The sequence below is a fragment of the Phytophthora cinnamomi genome (assembly GCF_018691715.1).
Source record: "Phytophthora cinnamomi strain GKB4 chromosome Unknown Contig71, whole genome shotgun sequence".
Classification (NCBI taxonomy): Eukaryota; Oomycota; class Peronosporomycetes; order Peronosporales; family Peronosporaceae; genus Phytophthora; species Phytophthora cinnamomi.
In genome coordinates, this window is record NW_027151004.1 from 253,475 (window position 1) to 269,992 (window position 16,518).

At 52.1% G+C, this 16,518-nt stretch overlaps 1 protein-coding gene across 1 annotated transcript; it reads left to right on the forward strand.

The window, feature by feature from the left end:
- Positions 1-11,377: 11,377 nt before the first annotated feature.
- On the forward strand, positions 11,378-11,725 carry IUM83_14675 (uncharacterized protein; the record flags this gene model as incomplete). The annotated part of the gene is made up of 1 exon (XM_067939440.1): positions 11,378-11,725. One exon carries the CDS (start codon positions 11,378-11,380, stop codon positions 11,723-11,725), a length of 348 nt encoding a protein of 115 aa, XP_067786086.1.
- Positions 11,726-16,518: the final 4,793 nt, after the last annotated feature.

The following is a 16,518-nucleotide window of genomic DNA, read 5'->3' on the forward strand; positions in this document are numbered from 1 at the left end:
CGTCGTGCAGCCCGGCTGCACGACAGCATGCAAATTGCGTCAGTGCGGTATGTTTGCAACCGTCCGCACTATTTGCAGCGTCAACTCCCGGAGTTGACACGCCTTCGTCACCTCGACGCCATTCATTGGCGGAGCCCCTCATGACCGAGGGTGCGTCGGCTCCCGGAGCCGACGCGTCGTTGTCGACCTGACCGCTTCGGGTCAGGGACCGTCCCTTACACATTTGAACGTGGGTATTGGTTCCCGGAACCAGTACGTCTTTTTCTTCCGACGTCGGCAGCATTGCCGCCGTTGGTCTCACTTGTGCGCGCCCTCGCGCACTTCTTGGGTACTCCGGGACAGCAGCATTAAGCGCTGTCTCGACTGGTAAGCCACGCGCACCTGCTGGTGCGTGCGCTGTGGTAACAGGGCCATCGCTCTCTGTTCCGCTGTCGCGGCCGAAGCGCACGAGCGTGCGCTTCTTCCAGTCTATCACCGGATCATGCCGTGCAAGCCACGGCATGCCCATTACCACGTCGAATTTATCGTCCAGGACGATAAAGTGTTCGACAAACACTCGTTGTTAGTACGAGAAGCGCACGTTCACGACGCGCTTCTCGGTCTTCACGATGGCACCTATTGCCAGTCGTACTTCCAGAAGACTTCGAGGTACGTCTACCTCCTCGAAGTCAAGTCTCGGCAGGCTCCGTAGTCGAACAAAGTTGTTCGACGCGCCTGAATCTACTAAAGCTCGAAGAGAGTCACTCGCTCTCTTCGAGTAAACCTTCAAGATGACTAGGTTCGGCCTGTCATCTTGCTGATCACAGCGAGATCTAGGCTCACTGGGGGCTGCAGTCCTCAGTGTCGCGTGCCCGATGTCGGCACGTGTGACTGCATTACCAGTAGGGCGCCCCGCGCCTACTGGACGTTCGCGTTTTTTGTTGGTCCGCGGCGATGCCTAGCATCGCCACGACGGCCACCTCCAGGGGTCATGGGAGCTGTGCACTCCCGTGCAAAGTGACCGATCCTTCCGCAACGGAAGCATCGCACGTTACCTCCCTGCTGCTGGTAACCAGCAGTTGTTGCGTTCGAGAGGTCCATTGGCTCCGGACCTCCCGTCCTCGCTACCGGGCGCGGTAGTGGTCTCGGCGCATTTGCATGGAGTTTAGCCTGCCGCAGGCTAAACTCTTCTTGCATGGCAAGGGCGATTGCAGCTTCGAGAGTACTCGGGTACTCTCGGAAGAGATAGGTCTTCACGGGCCCATCTCTAAGCCCCTTCATGAACGTGACGACCTTAGTCGCCTCGTCAATTGGATTAGTCACGATATTTGATACCAAGTATCGTGCGCGCTGCGCGTAAGCATGGACGTCATGCTTACCCTGCTGAAGGTCGAGGAACTCCGCCCTCGACCGGAACTCGTTTTGCGGGGGCTCAAACGCTTGTCTGAGCTCCTCTTTGAATACTTCGTACGTGCTGAAGCACGTAGGATCGGAGAGTCGGCGTCCATACGCCCAACTCCTTGCGCGTCCATCAAGGCAGGGCATGGCGAACGCGACCTTCGACAGCGGGTCGACGATGCGTCGAGCCGCTATGGCTGTGTCGAGCTCGACAAGCCACCGGAGGAGAGGCTCGCCCTCTCTTCCCACGTAATTGCTTACGCTCAATTTTAATGATTGAGCACGCGGTGTCGTCCCTGACGACGCCGTAACTGAGGAAACAGCATCACGCTGCTCCTTCATGATGAATCCTAGAGCAACACCATGTTGCTCTGTCGGCGATAGCGTACGCAGCATCGTAGCTATCGCCGCCTCCCCAATGACTGTTGACAGTCGTTGGAGAGCCTCCCACTCTGGGTCGGACAGGTGGGGGCAGTCAGCGCGTGCAACATGCGTTGCAGGCGTGTTGGAGCTCTCCATGGGCACCTCCGTGCTCATGTGGTTCTCGGCTCCGGGTTCGTACACCTCGTACGAACGTCAAGCGGTCGGTCGTTAGAATGGCTACAAAGTGCTACCAGGTGTAGTGGGCCTGCTTTGGCTCACTACTTTAGCTTATACGTGCGCCACGTGTATGAGGAAGCGTTATGTTTATTAATTATTTTAATTAATTATACTTGACCCCACAAGTGTAATATAAATCAAATAAAGACACCAAGTAGCTAGTTTAAGGTAAAATGAGAACTGTATTGTTTGTGAATTGATCTACCTCCTAAATCTGCTAAAACTGTTTATCATCTATGAAAGGGGTTGACAGCGGCTGGCTGTCAGAGCCCCGCCGATATGCACGTCTCTAATTGGTAGAAAGATGCTGCTTTCTACCAATAGGATCTTTGGGTAGGTGTGGACCACTCATTGTGGTGGCCTACTTCAATGTATCCATTGGTGTGACTTACACCAAGGCGAGGAAGTATCTAAAAAATTTTAACCGATATTTTATCTGTTAAAATCACAAGTGGCTTGTAGTCACTTGTGCGTGTAACCCCGTTACATTGAATGTGGTGGCCGACGCGTTATCACGTCGACCGGACTATGCAGAAACAGCCGACATCAATGCTATTGACGCCATGCGATCGAAAACACCCACGTCGTCGCTGTTGAACAACGTGAAAGCCGTGGACGCGCATGACGCGGACACGAACCGCTTGCTGGCCTATGGCACAGCGCCTTCTGACAAGGCTCGTCAGAAGCTGCCCAAGCGCCTTCGTGCGCGTGCAGAACGCTTTCGAGTGCACGACGGACTACTGCTTTATAATGCAGTCGACGACAACGCGGATCGCGTTGTCGTGCCGAATGACCATGACCTGCGACTCAGGATCATGTACGAATACCATGACGCCCCGATTGCGGGACATCTCGGACGTGAGAAGACATACGTTCTTCTCACACGTGACTTTTACTGGCAACACTAGTACAAGTAGGTGGGCAAGTACGTCCGTGCTTGCGAGGTATTCCAACGCGTGAAGCCTGCGCCATTCGCGCAAGCTCCTTTGCAATCACTACCGACTCCGTCAGAGTGTTGGAAGTCCATATCTTTGGACTTCATCTTTGGTCTTCCCCCGTACAGCGGAGGGAATACCGGTGTTGTGGTCTTCGTCGACCGTTTCAGCAAGATGGTACATCTTGCTGCTGTGCCGGCAGAGGTGACCGCGAAGCAGACGGCCCGTCTGTTCGTTGACATGGTGTTCAAACACCATGGCATGCCGACCGACATCGTGTCGGACAGAGACCCGCGCTTCACAGCGCACCTGTGGCAAGAAGTGTTTACACTTCTTGGGAACCAGCTTTCCATGTCGGCTGCGGATCATCCGCAGACGGGCGGTGAAACAGAGCGCGTGAATCGCGCGCTCGTCGATATGTTGAAGAGCTACGCTCACTCATGCCAATACTGGAGCGAGTGCTTATCGATGGCAGAGTTTGCCATCAATAACTCAGTGCATGCCTCGACCGGGCATACACCGTTCTACGTGAATGCCATGCGGCATCCACGTCTACCGAGTTTACTCGGAGTGATGGCTCCCACTTTAAGTGGGGGAGGATCTATGACTGCAGCGCAGCAGCCGCAGAAAACCGCTGACACTTGTACAGTGTCAGCTGCAACAATGAACAAACCACATGAGTCTGCGCAGGGCGCAGACTCCCTAACAACACGAACAAGGACCACGGGGCGCAGACACCGCGAAGAACCACGCAGAGGTCGGACCTCTAGTGGAGAGCGAGCTGAATAACTTCAGCTCGGTTGCAATCGATTTCATTAGCAAAAGGCAAGCCGTAATTCGGTTTGTCCAAGATGCAATAGCAGCTTCTGTTGATCAACAGAAGCTGAACGCAGAGGGACAACACAAATGAATTCAAAGTGGGTTCATTGGTTTTGTTAGCTACTCAAAACCTGCCTAAACATCCTGTGCTCAACTCCTTCATCCGGGTCCCCAATTCGACCTGGATATTCGAGGCGGTCTGCGAGACCGCCGTGACCTGAGCCTTCGGGTTCGTCAGCTCCTGCTTCAGGGCGGCGAACTCAGCACCCTGCAAACGCTCCACGGCGGTCACCCGGTCGTGGAGAGGCGCATACTGATCATCTCGGGGCTGATCATACCCGGGGCGTGTTCCCACCCCCGCCACCGCCGATCCGTGACGCCCGTGGCTCAACCCGCTGGATTGTTGAGCGGATTGTTGACCATAGTATCCCGAAAACGAACCCTCAAGGGGCTCGTTTTCGTATTCGTTGGAGAGGATTTCCTCTCCATCAAGATACATGGGAGCCGCGGAACGTCTTGCTGGAGGACGTTCCGGAAATGGTGAGGGCGTACGAGGAGCAGTATGCGCTGCGCAGCGCAAGTAGCACGAGCGCTGCCGTCATCGCTTGCGCCCGAACCCTCGCGTGCTAAGAACTTGGCACGGAGCGCTTTGAGACTTTCGGGCACACGGAATGACGTGTACCCGTTCAGGTCGCGGTCGTGGTCGCTCAAGCGCATCGCACCTGGGAAATACTTCGCGCACTGATAGCCCTCGGGCACAGCGCACGGCACATTAGCCTCCTCCGCAGCAACGTGGAGTTGCTCCAACTTTCCACGCTTCGAGTACGTCTCGATGCGATCACGCGCTTGCTTGATCCGTTCACGGTAAGCATCCGGCTTCTTGTTGAAGTTCTCAATAAAAGCGTTCCAACTTTGACAAAGTGTCTGCCACTCGGGCACTTTGCTGCGAGAAGATGTCTTCTGGCTTTGAAACCATCGGAGCTCATGGAAGAGTCCGATGTAGTAGTTGCGTCTTTGATGCGTTTCCGTATCAAAGTGCAGCTCGGCAGCCACGGCGTCATCTCTGATGGCGCTGCATACGTACAGCGGTACCTCATTCGGAGGTACCGTGTTCCCATACCGGTCCGAGATCTCGTACGCGGACGGCATCCACGGATCGCGCGCTGCGCCTGCAGCGCGCGGAGAACTGAGAGCCCCAGCGGAAGCGAGTGGGGTATCACTCTCAGTTCGCTAACGCTTTGAGCTCGAAGCGTCCGATTCCTCCCCTTCACGCGGGCGGACGTTCTTAGCGTGAGGGTCGAGCGATTCGCTCGACACTGAGTCTTTTGCGCTTTGAGGGCGAGTCCTCCTCGCCCTCCATTTCTTCATCGTCGTCGTCGAAGTCGACGACGTCGCCATACTTCGCCTTTTGGCGTTCGAAGTAGTCGTCGATGGAGAGATGACTTCCCACCACCTTCGGGTTCTTCTCTTGAGGCGCGCTCATCGTTGAATGAGCGCGGATTTCTTCTCCAAACGCGGAGAATTGACGAATGGTCAATTCGGAAGATTGACGTGCGGAGACCCCGCGCGTCTAACCTTAAGGGGGGGATGGTGTAACGGGGTTACACGTACAAGTGACTACAAGCCACTTGTGATTTTAACAGATAAAATATCTGTTAAAAGTTTTTAGATACTTCCTCACCTTGGTGTAAGTCACACCAATGGATACATTGAAGTAGGCCACCACAATGAGTGGTCCACACCTACCCAAAGATCCTATTGGTAGAAAGCAGCATCTTTCTACCAATTAGAGACGTGCATATCGGCGGGGCTCTGACAGCCAGCCGCTGTCAACCCCTTTCATAGATGATAAACAGTTTTAGCAGATTTAGGAGGTAGATCAATTTACAAACAATACAGTTCTCATTTTACCTAAACTAAGTCACTTGGAGTCTTTATTTGATTTATATTATATTTGTGTATTCAAATATAATTAACCTAAGTAATTACTAAGTACTTACGCTTCCTCATACACGTAGCGCAACGTGTAAGCAAAACTAGTGAGTCAAGTTAGACCCACTACAGACTGGCAACAGGTGCCATCATGAAGACCGAGAAGTGCGTCGTGAACGTGCGCTTCTCGTACTAACAACGAGTGTTTGTCGAACACTTTATCGTCCTGGACCTGGACGATAAGTTCGACGGTGTTATGAGTATGCCGAGGCTTGCACGGCATGATCCGGTAATTGACTGGAAGAAGCGCACGCTCGTGCGCTTCGGCCGCGACAGCGGAACAGAGAGCGATGGCCCTGTTACCACAGCGCACGCACCAGCAGGTGCGCGTGGCTTACCAGTCGAGACAGCGCTTAATGCTGCTGTCCCGGAGTGCCCAAGAAGTGCGCGAGGGCGCGCACAAGTGAGACCAACGGCGGCAATGCTGCCGACGTCGGAAGAAAAAGATGTACTGGTTCCGGGAACCAATACCCACGTTCAAATGTGTAAGGGACGGTCCCTGACCCGAAGAGGTCAGGTCGACAACGACGCGTCGGCTCCGGGAGCCGACGCACCCTCGGTCATGAGGGGCTCCGCCACTGAATGGCGTCGGCGTGACGAAGGCGTGTCAACTCCGGGAGTTGACGCTGCAAATAGTGCGGACGGTTGCAAACGTACCGCACTGACGCAATTTGCATGCTCTACTCAAGTATAATTAACTCAAGTTAATACTGAGTACCTACGCTTCCTCATAGACGTAGCGCAACGTGTAAGCTAAAGTAGTGAGTCAAGTTAGACCCACTACACTCAGATCCTCGACTCGTGTCTTAACAACCTCCCCTTTCCCCGCGAATCCGGCTTCGAGTCGATCCAGTCGCTTCGCTTCCCCCGGATGGTTCAGACTGAGAACCGCCACCCGGATCTATGCTCGCTCCTTGATCCGAAGGAGCCAGAGAAAGTTGACTCGAAATGCGTCTGCCGATCCCAGAGTTCTGCGTCTGCACTCTGGGGGCAACCGCGCACCACGCCGACTTGGGCGAATTAAACTTGGACCCAGAAACCACTATCCTGGGATCCAACCCACACGGATTTTCCGGCAACGCTCGCAAACCACTATCACGATGCGTCACTTTGCCTGAAACCTCAGAGCCGATCACCTTCGACCCGAATATGAAGCACCACCAGCCGTCCAACCGAAGCCAGTCAACCGATGAGTGGGGCGCACACCAACCAAACTAAAAACGAAAAGAAATCCGAAAACAATTTAGTTGGCGAACTTGAATTTATTTGGAGTAAGTCTTTGCACCGGCGCGCGCTTGGTCCTTGTGCCACTTGAGCCCTTTTCGAATCCGCGGCACTCTCACGTTCTTGGGGGCAAATCGAACTCTGATTATATAATTAACACATGCAAACGGAGACTTACCGGCGCCAGGGCGCCGCTCCGTGTCAAATAGCTACAAAGCAAAGTGACTGACTGCGCGTCTAATCAATGTGAGCGTCTCATCATCCCAGGATTGGCTGAAAAGCCGGGTGCGTGTAATCATCCCAGGATTCAACCCATCTCGGGATTGGTTGAAATCCGGGGCAGCCTGGGCGTCTAATCATGCGAAGCGTCTCATCATTCCAGGATTGGCCATAATCCGGAACCTGATTTGGCGCGGAGTGCCGTCAGCAAATTCCGGCAGTCCGATAGGCCCGCCGATGTGAGGTCACCCGAGCTTGCTGGGCACGCCAAAGCTGAGTTGTACCCAATGTCAGACCTGGTTTGTACCCAAGTCGACCCTTCGCCCACGGCTACTTACGCCGATCATCCTCGGTCGGTCCCGACCGAATCTCGCCGTTCACCCAAAGCATCCAGCAAGATTGGAGTGGGCCACACCAGACAAACCGGGACACGGGGTTGCACACTGGGACCACCGACACTGAGATCCATCGTCGACACTGAAAAGCGGGACGTCCACCAAGGTGCTCCGCACGACCGTATATTGGTCTGGCATCTGAGCAGCCACCCTGTAATTGGTCACTTGGCACTGGGATCAACCACTTCAAGCTGGGATCCGCCATACCCGGTCTCGCACCATACTTCGGGATCCGAATGACCACGCTGGGATACAAGTCACGACACCGGGAACACCATGTGATACTGGGATCAACGGTGCCAATCTGGGATGCACCACACCGTACACAGGCCCACACCGAGAACTGGGATCCCAGATCCTTCACTCCACACTGCGATCAACCATACCGATCTGGAATCGGCCAAGACATATCCAACTTCGCATCGAGCGCCGGGATCCCCGAATCGTCACTGGGACATGAGAAACCGTACTGAAGCTTGCAGCGTGAGCTGGAATCCGAGGAGGCATACCCAAACTGTCACCGTGCCAAACTGGGATCTGAGGTTGACCACAGACCTTCAATTCACTGCTCGCACTCTCAACACATCTCAGCTTCATGGCTCTGCTATCAGTAACCCGGGCACACGTCCTTGGCATCTTAGCAACCAACTCAAAGCCATAGCCGAACACTGGGATCAGCGAAGCACTCACTGGGTTCGTCACGCCATACTGGGAGGCGAGGGTGTCAGCAGACACTAGGCGCATGCTGTGCACTTCTCACAAGCGATTGCTCCTCGTTTGCGATTCCAGTAACACGAGTGCGCACGTCTTTCGTCACCTCTGCCAACACGGGGACCGCCCACGACTGGGATGTTGCACACAGACTCCACACACCACGTACGCTTCCAGAATACCATCATATCACCGAATCACTCCTGCAGCGCCATTGCGCAAGCCAAACACACCAAAGTCCAAACTGAAATCGGAAAGCGAAACGGGGATCGCTAGCCAGCCAAAGTACGTTCGCCACCCACCTTGGAGCCAGTGACGAATCACATTCATGTTTGTCACAGAACACTTGATTTTGGGTAGAAGGGAGTCACGGGTAGCCGAGTGATGGGTTGAGACAGAGGATTTTGGCTCACCTTATCACATCGTTGTAATACAAATCGTCGCAATAACCGTTATTGCAGCCATTTCATTGTACTGATCTGAGAGCAATGAGGCGGGCAGGTGAACACCTTTATCGTCCAGTGTATAGTGCAAGTGCTGTGATGTGGAACGGATTCCAGATACGGACCACCTTTGGTGTCTGTCACCACGATTCAGTCACCAACACACTGAATGAGTTGGACCTGGAACGGGGTCAGGACTACTGGATCGAGGGTTGAGTATTGGTTTGTGTCCTTGTGTCAACCCCTGTCGGTACGTTTATCTTTGGCGGACCGGATTTGCCACCAGAAGTTGTTAATAATATAGAATTGAGTATACCGAAATGTAAGTCGCAACGGGACTGTCCTGAATGGAGTACGATCAGACTGAATGGTAGGAGTCACAGTCAGACCCGTAATTCAGAATAACCAATCCAATAGAAATACAGAAATCCAATGCCGAGCTAAACGTCACACAATATACAGCCACCACTTATTCTTTGAGACGCTTGGGTGGGGGGTCTATACACCAGCCAACAATCGAGTCTTCACCCAGTACGCTGGTCAGTACTGGATGCGCACTCAGCGTTCGCGCAACACCCTCACTAAGTAAGGGAACTATAAGACAATACACAATGCAGTCCTACTCGCACAGCAGTAAATCAATACAGTCCCAGGGGTAACCGCTAATAACCACCCGAAACAACAGTAGGGAACATATGAAATGAACGTCCAGAAAGGACGTGGCAACGTGCTTATGAAGCTGGATCAGATCACGCTAGGGTGTGATACCCCCGTCCTTGCCCGCTTCGGCTTGAAACAATCGAGAAGCCACTCAGCCAACGCTCGCAACGTTGGGGAGGCCTCAAACCGACCGTCGTCTTGGGCCCCCGGGCAATGTTCCGGGCAGCTTGTCCTCCACGCGGCGCTGGACGTCGTCCTCGGGTCCGTCGAGCTGCTATCGGCAGGGGGGGGGGGGGGGGGGGGGCTTGTCTGGTTCTCGGCAAATTGGTTTCTCTGTCGAGAGCTACTCTTCCCGGGGACTTGTGTGGTTCTCGGCAAATTGACTTCTTGTTTGTTGTTACGCTTGACTAGCTATCTTCTATCACTTCGTTGACTTCTAATAAAGCTTTCAGTATGCTTGACTTGACTATGCTTCGATCTGTTGACGTCGACCTTCTTCACGACATCACACATCACTTGATGACAGCAGTATCTGGGTACATCGACCCTTCGCGGTCGAACTGGCCTTCGGCATCCGACGTGCGGCTAATACAGTGTCGACGGGTACGTCTTGGTCTCATTCAGGCTTGGGACAAACTCCATAGTAATATCGTGGGTAGCTTGTCCTGGAGGGTATTCACTTGTCTCCATCCAGGGTGGTCATCCGGGAATCAACTCGATTCGTATGACACTGGGTAATCCAGTGTGTCGCGATCCGAGATGCCACCAGCCAGTCCAGTTAACCGTGAATCTTCGTCTGTGAGGTGCTTCATCCACAGGGTCATGTTGTTGGGAGGACCATTTCGTCTTGCTTCAGTGTCTTGAACGGAGCCAATGCAGGCTATAGCCGGGATACGTCCTCCGACTACGCTTCTACGCCTTAGGCGTTTCCTGCGGTGAAGGTGTCGGCGGACGGACAGGATGTGTTACTCCTCGTTGAATATGAGCGCTCATCCAGGGGCACATCTCAGATCTTGTAAGCCCCTACTAATTGCAAGCACCGGTAGTACCAAATCTCCACACAAGCAATCACTCTCCGCGTGTCACACAGCACGCCACTGGATTCCAATCCAGGGCGACCAATCAAAACTTCATCGTATCCATCCAGTTTGGCAGTTGAATGTGGCCACGGGAACAATTCCCGGGTCGTATCGCGTCAAAAGGAGAGAGAAGCAGAGAGGGAGAAACTTCACCTCACAAAATACAAACGGGAGGAACAAGCATCGTTACACCCAACTAGCCTTCTCGTCTTCTGCATTCATTCGTGTCTGTGATGTGGGAGTCGCCCGCAAGTTAGCCAAGTTACAAGTGGTTATGGCCCAAGTGCTCGTCGGTAACTTCCATATAATTGAAGACCATTAGTACACGTACAGACACGGAGAAGAAGGAAACGAAAGACGAGAACAAGGCAGCTCACCGACCATTCGATGGAAAGGACTTCGAGGTGTGGTGTGAGCGCATAAAGTGGAGGCTGGAACGCAAAGAGTTGTGATTGTCCTGCGAGAAGGACATTGTCGAGTCGGAAGCGTCAAAGCTGGAGCAGTACACCAAGTGGACGAAGTAATCTACGCGTGCGAAGGAGTTGCTCCACGACAGGATGATAGATAAGATTATGAAGACGGTGAAGTTTGAACTGACTGCGTTCCGGGTTGTGGAGCGATTGAAACAGAGATTCGTCGGGAAAACTTAATTGAAGTATGAGGCTGAGATGGGACAATTTAAGAAGCTTCGACTACAAGAGAACGGGAACATGCCCGATCATTTGGGTGAAGTACGGCGATAAATCGACCGAATTGCTCTATTGGGTAAACCTCTTGATGAGTATGAGAAGCCTGCGATTTTAATCGGCACTTTGCCTGACAACTATGAAAATGATGTTGAAACATTTCTGGCAGCAGTGTGCCTCGCGAAGTTAATGATCCTTTGAACTATGACCAATTGGAGTATGCATTGGAACTCGCGTATGATCGGCGTCAAGGTCAAAAGCTGGACAAAGGTGGTGAAGATCAAGCTTTGTTTGGTGGATCTGGTAGAGGTCGAAGCAGTGGCAGCGGCTGTGGTCGTGGCCGTGTTTTTGGTCGTGGTCGAAGTGGCCGCGGTGGTGGACGTGGCCAACTCAGAAGGTTTGGTCGTGGTGGTCGAAGAGGTGGTGCAGGAGCTCGACGAGGACGTGGTGGACAAGGTACCAGTGGAAGAAACCGTTTTCATTGTGGAGAGCAAACTCACAAAGTACGTGACTGTCCATACTTGGGCAGACGCCCACCAAGTGGTGCACTGGGATTCGAGCCTGCCCAAAGGCAAGAAAAAGTGAAAGGTGGAGCAAAAGGTAAAAGAGCTGCGAAACGTCACTATACGGCTGATGAAAGTTGTTACGAAGCAACGTTATCACTGACCTCATTAAGTAGCCACCTAGTGTGCAGAAGTTTGCAAGCAAACATTGGTACTTGGACTCAGGAGCAACCAGTCATATGACTAACCAGAAAATTGATTTTGTTTTGTTTACGGACATGAGTGCAGTGGTGAGAGTTGGTGGCAATATCTGGTTGAATGTAGCTGGCGTTGGCTCCGTGAATAAAGAGATACAGACGTCAAGTGGTCGACGGATGTTGATACTGTATGGTGTGCGGTATGACCCAAAACTACAATGTAGTTAGTTCTTAGTACGTCGACAAACAGCACGATCTCTGTCTGTCGATGAGAAAGTCAGAATCCATTTTGACCATGAAGAAATCGCAAAAGTAAAGTTCGAACAAGGAAGTGCATAGTGCATATGCACATATTGATAGAACCAGTCTGTACTGCGGAACTGGACAGTTCCGTGGATACTGCGATGGTAGGTACTACCGATGGGGAAGTCAAGGTGCAGGTGTGACACACGCGTCTAGGTCACCCAGGACAACCAGCATTTAATACATTGTTCCGACATGAAGACTGGCCATTGTTGAAGTTGATCTGAGAGTCGGAAAAGGCTTCAGCTGTGACGCATGTGTGAAAGGAATGATGAGTAGAAAGAGTTTTCATACGGTTCAAAGTTCAAGTCGTGCCTGGTTAGTTGGAGAACGCGCACATGCAACCGGTTGGGGTCCATATCCGGTTGCTTTGTATTATGGCATGCGCTACTTTGCACTATTCGTTGACAATGCATCTCATTTCTCAACGCTGTTCTTGACGAATTAATGTTTACGCAAAGTTTCAGTTTTCAAAACACAATTGAATTCCGAATAAATGAGCTTTGTTGAGATAATGCGAAGGAATTGCTGGCGTTCGGAGAGAAGGTTAAGCGCAACTACGGTATGGAGTGTTCGCTGACTGCGAAGCACACCCCAGAGAAAAACGGGGTGGGTAAACGAAAGATTTGCACGGTTACTGAAAGAATGCGATGCTTATTGGCGCATTTGAACTTCCTAAGCAGATGTGGGCGGAAGCTGCAGTCACTGCAGTATATTGTGTGAACATCGTGCCAAATAAAAGAAAAGGAATGCAAGTTCCATATGCAGTGTGGTTTAGAGAGACACCGCCATACTCAAGACTTCGTACATTCGGTTGTGCAGTGTTAGCGTATGTTGACAAGGTCGAACGTAAGAAAATGGATGAGCGACCGAAAGAAGCTATGTTTGTTGGTTGTTCCCGTGAGCACAGATAATACCGGTTACTCGAAAGCAAACCAAACAAGTCATTCAACAGCCACACAGTCGTCTTCTATGAAGGCAAGCCGGGCCGAATCCTGTTGAAGGATGCTACGGCAACGCCAACTGTTCCGACAGCCGCGTACCTCGAAGGCGATGCTACAACGATGCAGAATATACCGCCCTTTTTGGTTAATCCGACCACCCACACTTTGAAGCGTAACTCACTCAATTTTTATGCTCTAGCGCTGCGGTTTAGGTGTGTTGTTCCTGGTGTATGAATTATCACGGGTTTTGTGCTAACAATTTTTGCGGTTTGAGGGGTAGCTCCCGTAGGATAAACCGATTTGGCAAAGTGGCCCAAACTTCCGGTCACTACAGTCATAGCTAAACCAAGACAAATGCACTGAAATTATTGTATTAGTAGTGTGTTTTGCCTCCTTTCTTCTCAATCACTTCGATGCAGTGTCGCGGCATCCACTCAATCAACATCACTAACGTCGCATAATCGACTCAATTCCACGCAACTAAGCTAGCCGTAGTTAGCTCACCAACACTCGCGTACCGCCGTCGATTTGTGTACACCATCCGAGCCAACGGAACCCATAGCGTTTCTGTAGGGTTCAGATCGGGTAAGTGGGCAGGCCACTCGAGCAAGTTGATCTCCTGCTCCTAAAAAAACTCCATGGGCTCCTTAGACGTATGAACCGATGCATTGTCTTGTTGGTAGACAAAGTCTACACCGTAGCTTAGATGGGCATAGTGCAACAAAAACTCTGATACCGTGAAGAAGTAGTGTGTTGAACTTGCCTACTGGTCAGCACCGCCAGCCGAAACTTGCCCTTGGCACTAAAGACGCCCTAAACCATCACCGAACTGCCGCCGTTTGTCGCCGCACTTCGCGCCAACAACTCTGAAGCCCATCCGGCCCGTCTAGATTGAACTTTTTTCTCATCGGAAATGATGATTTTTTTCCACTCTTCCTGCGGCGTGACAACCATGCGCTTCGCCCACGCGAGCCGATGCATCTTATGCGCCTCAGTGAGCGCCATTGTGTTCTGCATTTTCGGTGTTGACTAACCACTCTTCACCAGAAATGAGACGCCGAATCGTTCGAGCCGAGCACTTGCACTCAACCTTGAGCTGGGCAGCGTTGTAATCACTGCTAGTCGCTTTGCGCAGCAGCAGTTGATCCAGCCGTTCCGACACGATTTTGCGGCTTGACTGGCGGCGGTTTCGACGTGGTGCTGCAAGAGCGCGCTCAAGACCGCGTCGCGTGATCGCCTAACAGCGCCTTACAATGGCTCTAATTGAGAGCCCGCCTTCCCTCAGCCCGCAGATAGCCCTCTTTCCTCGTCACTCAGCTACATTGGCATGCCCAGGAATAAATGCGAATGAAGACTACCCGGACCAGCTAACAGCAACGACGCTATCGTCCATCAATTCCGTGATTGGACAGCAACGCAGCTGCATATATACAATCATTTCAGTACATTAGTCTTGGTTTAATTATGTCTGTAGTGGCCGGAAGTCTGTGCCACTTTGCCAAATCGGTTTATTGTATGCGAGCTAACCCTCAAACAGCAAAAACTGCATTGTTAGCATAAATTCTGTGCTAATTCATACACCTGGAACAACACCCCAAAGCGCAGCACTAGAGCATAAAAATTGAGTGAGTTACGCTTGAAAGTGTCGGCTTCACTTACTACTACGCTGCACAAGTGCAGAGATCCAACTCGGAGGGGAGGGTAAGTACATGAGCAGGAGCTAGAACCGTTGCATCGCCGACGCGGACGTCGGGGGGCCAACTGATGTCAACCGCACCAGGGACCGGCTTAGGGAGAGGACATTGTTAGGCAGCCGGCAACCCGGGCAGGTCTGTGGGCCTGTCCTCGCGCCTTCTGTAAGCCGAATGTAAATACAAGGTTGAGTGAGGACCGTTCCTGCGTAGACACACCCATCGGGTCCACTCCGGGCCCTGCACTCCACGGCCAAGAGGACATCAATAGTCCCCTCGCGCCCTCGTGGTCACTAACCACGCTCCCAGCCACCCTGTGACACATTAAGTTCGTCATCGCTCGTCCTCTAAACTACTCAGCACTACCTTACAATGACCCGCACGCCTCGCCGACCCCCTTGGCCGCAGTACGAAACGATAAGAACCTCTTCTGTTGTTGGGTAGTGCCGGCCCCTGCCGCAGAACACTACGCGTAGTATTTAGCTGCTTTATCTGGACTACTCCCGTCCAAATTGCAACTGAGAGATGTGAGGCCAGCCGCACACACAGAGCTCTCCTAGCTAGTCCCCGCCGCCAATACCTACCGCCTACCTACAGTCTGCGTCGCCTCGTCCGGCGATTATACTCGCCACTGTCCTTCGCCCTCCATGTCTGCTCTCCTTGCGATCTTCGATCTTGTCAACTCTTCGCAGCTTCAACACTTCCGGTGACCGCAGCTTCTCCCGCCACGACCTTGCGTTCACTCGTCACCAACCATGGTGTTGTGCTCCACACCATTGTCCTTCAAGTCAATTGTCACTGGCACGCGGCTGCCTAGTGACGTCGCGTGCTCTTGGGGCTTAAAGAGCACGTGATGTCCACAAAAGTGTGGACTACTTTGGTCAGGAGTGTATTACTAAGACATGAAACGCAGTAGATTGTATTTCCATACAAAACATAAGTATAATACATTTTGCAGTAGAAAAATCATTCCAATAAATATCTATTACTGATCATGAAGTTATTGAAGTTATCAATATGGATTTTGAAACATTGCATTTCCATACTATACTGTATTTTCCGAGGCCTGCTCGTCATGTAAATGGCTCTTGCAACAGGAAAGTGCAGCTTTGGGGAAGGCTCGTCCTGGTTTGCTACCAGTTCTCCGATGACGGGGACTATGGCTGCAGATTATTTCCAAGACTTTTGCAACGATGAAATAAGCGATTTCACCACAGAGTGCTGGATATGTTTGGTCAGTGCCCAATGCCAGTGTCTCGACGGTCGTTGATGTACGAGAATGAAAAGTACGCATCCAATAGTGTAGTGTCTGCAGGGAAATCGAAGACACGCTGGGGGAGTCGGCGAAGCTCCCGGAAGTTTAGCCGTAGTGTATTGCCAAAGGTAAATAGCAAAGTGAATAGGACACGAGGTACTCCTAGTGCTGCGGCTCCTGCTAACCAATGAAGCCGCAGCTACTGTAATCTAGGTTGTCGTTAGCTAGTCATCACGTTTGTCGTTATGGCGCACTGGATTTCTGGCTGGTCATCAGCTTTACGTTATGCTCCGCTTGCTTTTCGTTATGCACATGATTTGTTGTCGCAGCCATCACGTTTGCCGTAATTGACTGCGACCAGTTGGTGCTGAAGCTGCTAGCTTGGACAGGCTGGAGATTTCCTCCACTACAAATAGGCCGAATGCTGCGTATGTCGCTGCTCAGGAAGCCTACCGAGGGAATGTCAGTGCTGCAATGTGCAGTGA